The sequence below is a fragment of the Aptenodytes patagonicus genome, chromosome W, assembly GCF_965638725.1.
Source record: "Aptenodytes patagonicus chromosome W, bAptPat1.pri.cur, whole genome shotgun sequence".
In the NCBI taxonomy this organism is placed as follows: domain Eukaryota; kingdom Metazoa; phylum Chordata; class Aves; order Sphenisciformes; family Spheniscidae; genus Aptenodytes; species Aptenodytes patagonicus.
The window spans coordinates 1,745,630-1,758,704 of NC_134981.1; the positions used below are offsets into that span (position 1 = coordinate 1,745,630).

The 13,075-nt window shown below is 38.5% G+C and overlaps 1 protein-coding gene across 2 annotated transcripts; it reads right to left on the minus strand.

Moving 5' to 3' along the window:
• Positions 1-476: 476 nt before the first annotated feature.
• Positions 477-12,906, minus strand: LOC143172108 (lung adenoma susceptibility protein 2-like). Of its 2 annotated transcripts, XM_076361362.1 has the most exons (8): positions 12,851-12,906; positions 11,263-11,592; positions 8,695-9,474; positions 7,040-7,190; positions 5,760-5,868; positions 4,232-4,363; positions 1,999-2,072; positions 477-1,134 (listed from the first exon to the last, which is right to left on the minus strand). In XM_076361362.1, the coding sequence occupies exons 2-8, from the start codon at positions 11,540-11,542 to the stop codon at positions 1,023-1,025; spliced, it is 1,638 nt and encodes a 545-aa protein (XP_076217477.1). In that variant the 5' UTR covers positions 11,543-11,592; positions 12,851-12,906; the 3' UTR covers positions 477-1,022. The 2 variants fall into 2 exon arrangements, with proteins under 2 accessions (XP_076217477.1, XP_076217478.1); XM_076361363.1 differs by lacking the exon at positions 1,999-2,072 and having other exon boundaries at positions 1,060-1,134.
• Between the last annotated feature and the right edge of the window lie 169 nt (positions 12,907-13,075).

Here is a 13,075-nt window from a genome sequence, read left to right on the forward strand (position 1 = left end):
TACATATTGTTTACTGACAGCATAAAATACTAGGCTACATTATATAAGCCTCAGAAGAGGTACAAAAGGCTTCTTTCAAGATGTTCTGTCAATGTATTTCAATTCACAACTCAAATTACTACTTACAGCTTTTCTGTCTCTCAATTTGCTGCTGCCAAATGGGATAAGTCCTACTCCTCTCTCCCCTGCACAAGTTCCAGTACCTATCAGTGGCTTTCACGAGCTAAGTCTATTCAATTATGCTGCAAAAAAACCCCAAACAAACTCTACTTCTCTGCTTATTTAGGCCCACTGAAGGATTTTATATGCTCTAAAGCTAAGAACAAAGCCAAGGAAAATGGAAGGGAAATTAGGACTTCTCAGTAACAGTGACAACCACCTGTTGGATCAGTTCAGCTGAAACACACCCTGTGCTCCCAAACAGGATGCCTCTAAACAAGTGCCTTCTCTCCCCAGAGAACCAGGCTTTACTAGGATGTGAAAGGGGGACAATTCAAAAAGACTTCAGACACTTTTTGATACAATATATTTGTTAAGTTTGTGGTCGGGGAACAAGGAACATACAATTACATCAACTCAAGTCCTGTTAGAAAGAACAGCACTGGAAATATTACATAATTACATTATTGCTAAACCTTACTGCTTAACTTTACACATGATATTGAGCTCACCCTGTTTCTAACACACCATGTAATGAAGTGATGACTAGAATTGGCCAAATAGTTTAGTTTTTTGTAAATTTTTTATACACAGAGATTCTTCCATGAAAATGTTCACATTATTTTAATTAATTATTCGTTTAAAAAGTGGTATCTCTTGCACATATTGTTAGATCCTACTGGAAGCACTAACACTCAATTAAGCTTTGAAGTTATTAATGAAAAGAACAAATATGTACAGAAATACTGAATACAACATTTTTCAGAACATGCACTGGTTCAGCTTTCAAAAAATTTTGACCAGTGGTCAGGCTGACAAGTTATTTAAATTACACAGTATTAAAATATTCTTAGTTATCAGCTTCACAGATCATTCTTTTTGTCTTGTTTATCTTCTTCATGATCACCCGTCTGCTCTTGTTGGTTACTGTTATCTTCAACAAGACTTTTAAGACGCGACAAATGGTGTAAAGCCCTAGATTAGGAAAAATGAAGACTTTAACAACAGTGTATATATTACTATTTTCATTTAACAGAAAATGATGTTGATTTCTTACAAACAGCTTAACAGTTTGAATGGTATTATATACAGTTTACATCTCTACATCTAACTGTTCCACTTATTCTGTTTCAGAGATTATAAAATACACTAAGATTTTTTTTAAAAAGATAAAACACTTTTTGGAACTGAAATTTTAAGTGTGTCTTTTCAAATACAGGTGCTCACAAACACAGTTTCTATTAAATTATTACGGAATGGGTATTTAACAGAGGATGTTAAACACTGCAAAACATTGTTATAAAATAGCAATAGTGAAAGTTACTGTATCTTTTTAAATTAAAAAATCTTTTAATTTTACATTACAGTATAAAACTGTACTGCAACACTGAGTTTTGTTGAAACAAGCGCTCTACATAAAACCCTGTTTTCCATTCTGCCTTTTCTCAAACTTATTTCTTTTGTCACTTATAACTGTTCAGTAGGATTTCATTAATGAAATCTGTTTTCTAGCAATTATTTTCCCCACTGTAGTGAAGAGAAAATATTTTGTCCCATATTACAAACTTCTCCAAGTGTGATTATTTTAAAGTCCATCTATATGTAGCAATAATTAATCTATTGATATAGATGAAATACAACTGCTTATTTACAGAGTATATCTCTGCAACTATTCAACAGATATTTCTCTGCACCATGAACTGCCATGTTTTTAATTATTCATTAACGGCTTATTCTTAAAGTTTTCAGATCACATGACAAAACTCTCAGCTAATTTATCATTCCTTTTCTGCACTTTCTGAAAACAGAGAAAAGTCAGAAAAATCAATGGTCACTTACTTCTGAATAGAATTAGTAAGGGGGATTATCTCACTGTCACACAGTTTTAATTCAGCCTCTGCTTTTTCAGAAAGCTTAAAAAAAAACATTGTTAGCTGAGGGAAGGAAAAGTAACTGAATATGACATAAAACATGGAATTTTTATAGCACAATGCATTGGAAAGTATTGCCAAAAACTTTATAGCATCATAAAGTAATTCAGGTTGGGAGGGACCTCAGGAGGTGGGCTCCTGCTGAAAGCAGACGCAGTTATGAGGTTACAGCAGGTTGCTCAGGGCTTTATCCAGTCAAATCTTGAAAACCTCCAAGGACAGAGACTACACAACCTCTCTTGAACAACTTGTTCCAGTGCTCGGCTGTCTTCAAGGTTAAAAAGTTTCTCCCAATGTCCAGTGTGAACCTCCTGTTTCAATTTATGCCTGTTTCTCATCCTTCCACCATGCACCACTATGAAGAATCATAGAATCACAGAATCATTGAGGTTGGAAAAGACCTCTAAGATCATCGAGTCCAACCAGCAACCCAACACCACCACCCACTAAACCATGTCCCTAAGCGCCTCATCTACTCGTCTTTTAAATACCTCCAGGGATGGGGACTCCACCACTTCCCTGGGCAGCCTGTTCCAATGTTTCACCACTCTTTCAGTAAAGACATTTTTCCTCATGTCCAATCTAAACCTCCCCTGGTGCAACTTGAGGCCATTTCCTCTCGTCCTATCGCTTGTTACTTGGGAGAAGAGACCGACCCCCCCCTCGCTACAACCTCCTTTCAGGGAGTTGTAGAGAGCAATGAGGTCTCCCCTCAGCCTCCTTTTCTCCAGGCTAAACAACCCCAGTTCCCTCAGCCGCTCCTCCTCAGACTTGTTCTCCAGACCCCTCACCAGCCTCGTTGCCCTTCTCTGGACACGCTCCAGCACCTCAACATCCTTCTTGTAGTGAGGGGCCCAAAACTGAACACAGTATTCGAGGTGCGGCCTCACCAGTGCCGAGTACAGGGGCACGATCACTTCCCTACTCCTGCTGGCCACACCATTTCTGATACAGACCCTGGCTCCATCTTCTTAATACCCTCCTCACAGGTGCAGGAAGACTTCTATTAGGTCCCCCAAAAGTACTCCTCCAGCCTGAACAAGCCCAGTTCTCTCAGCTCCCCCCCATAAACAAGTGCTGTAGCCTCCAACCGCCTAGGTGCCCCTCCACCAGCTTATTGATGTCTCTCCTGAAGCGAGGGGCCTAAACCTGGATGCAGTATTACAGATGTGGTCTAATAAGTGCTGGGGGATACAGAGGGGCAATCATTTCTCTTGATCCATTGACTGTGCTCCTGTCCATATAGCGCAGGCCCTGCTGTTCCTCCTTTGCTGCCAGGGCACACAGACGGCTCATGTTCAGCTTGTACCTACCAAGACCACTTGGGCATTTTCAACAGAGCAGCTCCCTAGCCAGGCAGTCCCCAGCCTGTAGTGCTGCGAGGGTTTCTTCCTTCCAAGGTGCAAGGCTTTGCATATACCCCTGCTGAATTTGATGAGGTTCCTGTCGGCCCATTCCCCCAGCCTGCCTGATCCAGATATATATGGAGCACTGCATTCACTACTGAGCATAGGACATAGGGTTTAAGAACTGTATGCAAGCAACGTTATTATCTCTTTTTACCTTTTTCATAAAGTCTATTAAGTCATTTTGAAACAAAAGTGCCACAAAATACCAACTCACTGATGCCAAAGGAGGCAAGGATAGAGCATTTGAGAACGTCTGGCTTTTTAAAAATTTGGTACATGCCCCCAAAAGCCTAGAATTAATGGGGATATTATCAGAAGACAACTTTTCCAGAACACAGCTATTGCTAGAGCAGCAGAGGAGAGCACCATCGGCTCTCTTCGGGCAGGATTGCCTGGAATGTCGCCATCTCCTGGCTTACAAGTACTGCTTTCTGCAGCACTGCTGAGGCCACTGTCGAGTTACTGACCGGCCACACAGTGACCCTGCAAACAGGAGAGACTGCAGCGTAATGTAGCACAGGGCCTCCAATTTGCAACAGCAGCAACAAGACACAGGGGATTTTAGGGCACAGCAGTCTTGAGCATATGCTCCTGATGCAAACTGGATTGAATCTGCTGGCAATGCTCTAAGATGACAGGAAACCAAGTCTATAAAAGGACTAAATTTTTCTCAGAAGTGTACGCAGCACATCGATTTTGACAAGATACAACATAAGGAAACTAGCTACTCACTTTTTCAAACTCTTCCTTTTGCTCAGCAGTTTCATTCTGGCTTAAACTTCCCTGAATTGCTTGAAGTTTAAACAACGTTAGCTTCAAAGCCTCAAGGGGCCTGTGATGATAACCGCCGGAAAAAGTAGTTCCCTAAACCAAAACCCAAAGAATTTGTTGATCTCGCAGTGTACTGCAGTGCACATAAAACAAAACAAAATAAAACAAACAACTTTTGAAGTTTCCCTGAAACAAGTTAAAGGCTAATTTCTATGAGTGTTTCCCTCTACCTGTTCTTTAAAGGTCTATTTATAGTATGATGCTACACTGGTTCATCTTAATTTATGCCACTGTACAGTCAGTGAAATCACTGTAAATACATACATCATTAGGAAGACATGAAGCAACACAGAAAGGCCTCAGCCCTGGCTTGTGTAAAATAATTCAAGAACATTAAGACTGTCAGTCCTTGTAATGTTACAACAGCAGTGCTGCAACATGTTTCAACATTTCATAACTGACAGAGCAAGTAAGCTTCCTTAATGATAAACAGATTCATTCATATAATTAGCACCTATATGATATCTGCTCATTCTATAATCAAAAAAGCAAATTAACTCAAGGTGACAAAAATTTGTGGATAATTTAGAAATTCTTATGTCTAGAAATGTCTGATGATCTAGCAGAACCAAGAGAACGGAAACCATGAAGGAAGAAATACAGCGAAGCACCATTCATCAGAGTAATTTGAATTACTCATGCACATCATTAGGTTTGTGTCAATTAACTCCTTAAGGAAACAGAAGTATGTGTCACAGTGGAAAAACTTAAAGGGTAATGCTCTGTTTACTACAAGATGGGAAAACAGAACCTTAGAGCAGTAAAGATTCAAGGACAATAGGGCAGAAAGCAAAGGAAACATACCAGTACGTAAATTAATAGTATGCCTTTCAACTAGAATATTGGGCTCAGTGCTCATCTCCCTAGCTGAGAAAAGGATAAAGTGTTCATATAATCCAGATGAAAGACTGAAAAACATTAAAGACTGCCAAGAAGGTGATTAATATGTAAAAATGGGAATAAAATAATGAATAATCAAAAGCGTAAATTCAATCCATGATCCAATTCCAGTGCAACAGCATAAATAAGAAATATGTTACTTAACTTACCTCTTGAACTTGACTCATATCCAACAGTACATCAGCCAGGCTATGAAATTAGTAGTATTTAATACATCAATAACAAAAAAATTTCTTCCTTTACTCGAGGCAGGAAAATTATTATTTAAACAAAACATGGACTGTAAAAGTCAAACTATTACTAAGCAAAGCATTTTATAGTTAGATGCTTTCTTAATCATAATTGTGACCAAGGGTTAGATTATAGGATTTAATAACTCTATGCTCAAATATGGCTAAACTACTGCAGTTAGACTTTCTACTTTATATATTATAGAAGAAAAACCAATTTACAGGTATTCCCCCTTCTAATATTTACCAGCCTTACACATTTTGGGCATTCTCAGAAAAAAATACTCAATTTTACTGACCTTATTTTTGTCATTTAAACAGTCTTCCAAGAACTTATGTATAATATCTGCCTTGGGGAACGGTAGCACATTCTCCATGTCCTCACAGCACACAGGCACTGGTGGTTTGCTAAACCAACATTAAACATGCAGTGGAGAATAACAACAGGTTTGTAAACTAAAGAATTGTTTTAGGATATAGTCATTATGATGAAACCAGATATATTGCATCAGTGCAACACCAAGGGGGCACCGAGTAGTCCTGTCAGCACTTTAGTGTATGTGTGAGAAACAACTATTTTTTCCAGTTTTGCCAGTATAGTCAAAACAGGGGTAGCCACAAAAATCAACTAAACAAAGGACTTCTTAGCTATAGTTTATTACACATGGGTGTTTTTCTTACACTTGGTACTCCTCCATTAATATTCAACATCTAAAGAAAAACAGTTACACTCTGCTTACTGACCTCTAATTCTTCTACAGTCTCTAAGGTATTTTAATTTAAAGCTAGCAGTCTCATAGAAACAGACATTAATGAAGCCTGATTTCCAGTGATGTTCTCCTATGTGGGCATTCTGGTGGCTAGCAGGAGACTAGATTATTAGCCCCTCTCCCAACAGGAGCATGAATAGTACCATTTCTATTGTCATGTGCAGGAATGCTGCAGTTTGAGACTTTTACTCACCTGTTAAAGATTGCTAAAACTAACCAATAGTTCAAAATCTTCTAGGGTAAAGGGAAACTGACAGACAACGCCCAGAACCATTTACACCTAGCTGCTTCTTAAAAACTGCAAGAAACTACAGGAAATTCTAGTATTGATTTTTATTATTATTTGATCCTGTGAAATAACCTTTCAGCTCCTGAACAACTGAAATTTCACTTCCGAGACCGCTCCAAAACTTCCCAAGACCACACTGCTTTTTTTTTTAAAAATGGACTTCCCACTAGTAACCTGTTTTTCATAAGCTATTAAATCTCTCAAATTAAGTTCCATTAAATAATTTTTCTCCTGAAATACATATCTTTGTATATCAATTATATATATAAGAAATATTATTAAAAGGCAACAATAAGTAATATTGATAGCGCTCTTTGCTATCTTTGATGAAAAAGGGAAAGCAGTGCACCAACAACCTGACCTCGAATTATCAAACATTTAGCACTACGCAAGAAATCTAACAGTAAATCCTTTCTTTATGTACATGCCACATCACCATTACTTATAATCTATATACAAGAGCAATTAAGTACATTATCCATTTTCATCAACAAATTACTCCAAAAATATGTTTACTTACAAAGCACCTGGAGCATTTTCCCATGATCTTTCTGCTCCTAGTATATCTGTTGTAGAAGGACTGCCATCATTTTCCAGAGTATTTGACAAGTCTTCAGTTGAACTCTCCAGACCTTTGTCAGCCTTCAAGGTAAGTAGCTCAAGCTGGTCTTCTAAAACACAAGGACACAATGTATCCAACCCTCTTCAAGGCATTATTTCCACATTACTTTTAATTTTATGTAATACTCAAAGAAAATTACTACAGACGAATTAGCACTGGAAATATTTTACAGAGAGTACAGGCCCAATACAACTCCTTTGGTTATCGTGGTATGGCAGTACGGCACGTAAATCATCAGTACCAAGTGGGATCTGCAAGGTTCTAGCCAGGAGAGTATTTAAAGTAGTCAAGCATTTCTTTTCCTAACTTATGTAAAACAAGTAACATATGCAGCATTCAAGATTATTTAATATTTTTAATCTGCTTTTATGTTATAGAAAATATAATTAATATTAATTCACAATACAATGTTAAATATTACTTATTAATACTGTAAGTTTTTAGGTTAATTTTCTTATTATTTTGTACAGGTTTTTCTAACAGCTGCTTTTACACACACCTGGGAGAGAAATCATGCAAACATACATGCAAGTCACATATACAATCACATACAGGACTCACATTTAAAAATAGGTTGAGATAAGCACTCAAAATGACAGACACATTCTCATATTTTTTTTTTTTATACCTAGCCTGTTCATGATTGGTAAAGTTTTGTGTGTAAAAAAAGATATAACCCTCTATTTAAAGTTCATCATGCACACACATTAGAAAGATATTTGCAGACATTGCATATCTGGCATTTTGTCACTTTGAATTCACAACATAAACCACATTTTAACTTAGTTTTTATAAATAACCTCTTGGAAAGAGGGAGAGATCAATATTTATGCTTTGCAAAACAAAAAAAATATTTTTCTTTTTAAATGAATAAACTTAGATGGAAGTGAAGGTAATTAACACTTCGCAATGTTAATCTGTCATATCAAAGCAAATCTTGCTGATATTTCATAATAAAAAGATGGTGCTTCACCATGGGAGGACCTCCCTGCTTCTGAAGAGCGATGGCCTGCTGCAAAGAGTAGCTACATGAGAGATTCCCAAGGAAAGTCTCTACATAAACTGAAGGCACTGGATAACCTAAGTATATGGGTTACAAATATCTCCTGCTGACTGTGTAAAGTAGAGAAAGAGACTGTACGATAAATGGTATTTCTTACCAATTTGATGGGTTCATTTACACTGTGTTTAGGAATCTCTCTCCTCCAAGATTACACTTCCTGAAGTTTAATTTAATGCTTGAAATTCTATTAAGGTATTCATGGAATTACTGTCATTGCAGTAAAGTACTAAATATGCCACTGTTATAAATACTTTGCTGTAAAAGTAATGCTTAAATATTGATTTATATATGAAAACTTACAGTATAAAAGCTGTTTAACTTAGTCAACTACTAGTAAGTGCTTTGAGTCATTTGTCAAAGATGGACATGACTAGATCTACTATACAGTGCAGTCAGACTAACATGGCTAGAGAATGTTGGTTTAAGAAAAGTACATCTTTATACACATACCCTCAAAATTAAAAAAACAAGTTATATGAAATATGGTTACCTCTGAATGGCTTTTTGGTGTGTCTTGAAAACGAGTTATCAAATTGGAAGCATGCATCTGGATTATCATAGTTGTAACGTTCTTCTACTTTGTTATCATCTCTCAGATCCAGGCAACTGTTTTGTTCAAAAAAATTAGAACTGTCTTTATTGACAGAGTGTCTTTTTGTCAGGATCTCAGAAGTTTGTGAAGAGGAAGCTTTGCCTTGTATATTAAAATTTTGACCATCATTTTCTTTAGTTGAATCAGAAAAAAGGTTGTAACTCTTAAGCCAGACTGGGTAGTGAAAATTGGGAATACTACTTATCCCTGATACACTTAAGTCAGACTTCTGACTGGTAAGCCACCTCGGATAATTCTTAAAAGGAAAAGTGTTAGAGGTCTCTTCACAAGAGAAGGGTCTTGAACTTCCTTTAGAGGAGACAGAATCACACCTATCAGGTGTATGCACATTGTGTTTCTTTTTGCTGAAGTCTTTGTGTGGATTCTGGTGAGCAACAGCTTTGCCATTCTCCTGGAGACTACTGAAGCCGCTTTCAGTATCGAGTGATGAGGTTTGGTAAGGGCAGAAAGATGTTTTAAGTGACCGCCTGTTCAACTCACTACTTTGATGCCTTGATTTAAAAGGAGTATGCTGGACAAAGGGCAGCGATCCATCTGCTGGAAATGCTAACAGGTCATCCGTCGCGAGACTAATCAAGTCTGGGTCACACTCAGTCTGCCTTCTACAGGGTGAAGCAAGAGAACCCAGTCCTACGTGCTGATTAAAATCATCCGATGCTGAAAAACAAAGATATTTTACATGAATTGCTAAACTTCAAGCATACCAAAATGATATATTTGTAAGATCTAACATGAAGTAATAATTTAAAGCTGAAATATATTCTTTACCAGGGGATACTGAATTACAGTTCTTGCAAGAATGGTTCCGTTTCTAATTAGAATCTTGATAAAAACCTTACCAGTCAAAAGTTACCCCTCCTTGCCTAGTACACAACATTAAAGAAAATACTCAAAGCTGTGAAGTTTTTATTTAAGAGGAACAAGATTTCAACATTCTACAGTCCATTTTTAGTTGCACATTCAGAATTGTGTATTTTGCAGATACATCCTTAGTATTTCAGTCCTAGTAGTGACACTTCCCCCACACAGTAGTGTTAGGGATAACTTTCCCCATATTGAAGTTAGAGCACATTTACTAGAGAAAAAGATAGCTAAAAGCAATAGCTTGCAAGGCAAGTAGCCAGATTAACGGGCCTGTAGACCCATTTTGTGATTCTACAGAAACTTATTTGCTGTATAAGATTTGACTTGGCAGTTTTTCAGGGAAGAATTATAGCATTAAATCTTTTTTTTTTTTTTTACTGAAACTATAAAGCACTTTGATTCACAAAAATAGGTTTTCCTCAGCTAGTACCTGGAAGTTATTTTTTCCTCACTTTCACTGTAATATCAGTAAGTGAAATCTGTATATTACAGACTATTATACAAAACATACATGCAGACTAGCTAATATGTGAATGGAGCTAATGAGACTTCTGCAAAGAACAGCAACAGAGAAATTTCAGGGTAAAATATGAGCAGATGACATCTTTCAGAGAACAGTTTCTCATTTTTAGTGATAATCAGAATGCTTATTTTTGTTTGAGAAGTCAGTTAAACTTAAGTAGAAGATGGTTTGTATTAGAAAAATATAAACCAGAAGCTAGACACATCTAAAAACCAGCTGTCTTGATAAGAGAAAGAAAGGAAAGGTGTGAAGCTAGCAGAAGGTTATAGGCTACAGTGAAGAAAAAACACCCTGAATAATACAATATGCTACCACAACTGTCCGTGCCAATGCCACCCAGGCAAGCGTCCTTTTTCAGGTACAAAGTTTGTCTGTACTTAGGACTTTGTTATTTTAGATGTAACAGACAAAGCATTTGCAGTATAAAATAGCTCAAGCACAGTTATCTACTCTAGATCTTCTCATAAGAGTTCATATAATCAATTAAGTATTTATCTAGTCAAGCTAGCTAATAATGACAAAAGCCAGTTCAAACCCATACACATTACCCTGTTGGGTTAGACTTCAGACCCAAAAGTACATTCCGTAAGTATCAATGGATAAAGGGCAAATTTTGTTCTAAGAAAAAGCAGTGTTTAAGGGAACTCCTTCAATTAATTGGACTCTGATGTTACTTTGGAAAAGAAACTGAGATTTTTTTCAAGACTCGGTTTAAGCAATGATTTACATCATCTTTAGCATATATTCACATATAGAAAATACAATTTCTATTCCATACTCTGGAATTTATTGTTGCACCTATAAACGTGGTAATGAATTCTCACCAATCCACCAAGGATTTGTGAAAAAGCATTACAGAGAATGACAAATATTGCCAGCCATGACCAAGCATCATTTACTACACCATAAAAGACTTGCAAGCAGTTGTGCATGGAATATTCCTTCAACAAAACACACCTGGTGTGAGACAAGGAGTTGCAATACCATTGGCAATGAATAAAAAAAAAAGAACAACAAACACCAAAACTTATTAAAAGCCGTATTTGCAGAAGACATACCATGTTTTTTTCTGGCATGATGCTTTACAAACTGAACTCGTTTAGGAGTGCTTTGACATATGCAGATTTTTCCAGTGCTTATTTCTGAAGATGTGAGACTTCGATCAAAATCTTCAATATAAGCCTCCAGAGCCTCAGATGCAGAGCTGTAAAGCTTGTCCTTGTACTGAATCAAACTGTCTGAGTATGGATTATTGCTATCAATGCTATAGCTTGTTAAAAGAGAAGATATTGTTGACTCAGGAGAGCAGATACTGCTTTCTTTTTTTGAGCTTGTCATAGTTTTTATCCAGGTTTCTATTAGAATCTTCACTCATCTTTTTAATCAATCTAAGTGGAAAAAGAAACAAAACCGCAAGTGATCATCTGCACTGAAATGTCTTCTCATAAATGTATCTAGGATTTTTTACTTTTGTTATGTAATTTTATTATTTTCCTAAAAGTTACTATTTAGCTATTCAACTCACTGCTTTTCAAATAAGTTTGTCATATAGGTGCACCACCCCTAGAAAACTAAAAGGCAGGAAATAAAGGCTCTGGAAAAAAAGATAACAATAAGGAAAGTTTCTTGTATATTAAAACTTTAGTAATGGAAAAAAAAAAAAACAACAGAAGAGCATGAAAACCTGGCTCCTTGCTAATTCTAGAGGAACTTCAGTACCCTGCTTTTGCAACAACAGAATTTCAGATAAGAATTGCTGCCATTTGTCACCAAACATACAATTCAGCAAAGACACACAAAAGTATCGTAACTTTTGATTTCAGAACCAGTACAAGAGTACCATTCATGACCAAAAAACAGAAGTAGCTTAGATAGCACGAAAAACTAAACAACTCAATGTAACAAGAGTAGGAAGCCATTACCCTTGCAGATATTTTTATATAACCAAAATCGGTACACACAGCAAAAGAATTTTACGAGCCATATGGGAGCACTTAGAATCATCCTATCTACGCAATTTAGTCAACCCAATCCAAGCCGCCTTTGTAACCCCACAAACTGTAAGTTGAAGAATTGGAAGCACACGCTTGTTCCAAATGCTGTAATCAGGACGGTCAAGGTCCCTGAAAGAAACCTAACAGTTTATTTCATCCCTGTAGGTAAAAGACCATCTGAAAAATCTGTTAAGGTGTTAAGGAAACTGGTGCTGCAACAAGGAACGATTAATAACTTTGTTATATCCAATACCACACGCGTACAGGGATCATCATGCAATAGCAGCATAAGGATTTATATGAAAACGGCACAGTGGGGACCAGCTCTTCCAAGGCCGAAGCGGTTTTCCCCGGAAAGCTGAGGAGCCGGCCCAGGCACCGGCCCGAGGGCACCGCGACCGGCAACAGAGACCTCCCGGGACCCCAGCCACACACAGCACCCCCGAAAGAGGCAGGGCAGGCCCGCACGGGAAGACCCGGCCATGGCGGGCACCCCCGACCCCCCTTCCCTCGCAAGAAGCAGCCAGCGCGGGGAAAAGAAGCGCCTAAAGCAGCACAGCCCCCCCGCAACGCCACGAGGGTGCGCCACCCTAGCTCCTGCCTGCCCGCCCATCCCTCCCCAGCCCTGCCCGGGAGCCCCGGGCGTCCCCACCCCACAGCGGCCGCTCCTCCAGGCTTTGCCGCGCAGCGGCTTTGAAGGGACCGCACCCCTTTCCAAAATGGCGGCGCGCAGGCGCAGGGGCGGCCGCGCGGCCCTGCGGGAGCTGTAGTCGAAGCCGGCCGGCCGGCCGGCGCCGCGCTAGCCGGGACTACATCTCCCGGCATGCCCCGCGCCGGTGGGGCGGGAAGGCGCGGTGAGGCGGGGCGGGGCGGGGCG

Excerpts from the sequence above, each read along its gene's own strand:
- LOC143172108 (XM_076361362.1), bottom strand. The coding sequence starts at position 11,542 with ATGACAAGCTCAAAAAAAGAAAGCAGTATCTGCTCTCCTGAGTCAACA. Across the intron at positions 7,191-8,694 it reads CACCAAAAAGCCATTCAGAG|AAGACCAGCTTGAGCTACTT; the intron begins GTAACCATATTT and ends CTTGTGTTTTAG. Across the intron at positions 2,073-4,231 it reads AAAAGGAAGAGTTTGAAAAA|CTTTCTGAAAAAGCAGAGGC; the intron begins GTGAGTAGCTAG and ends TTTTTTTTTAAG.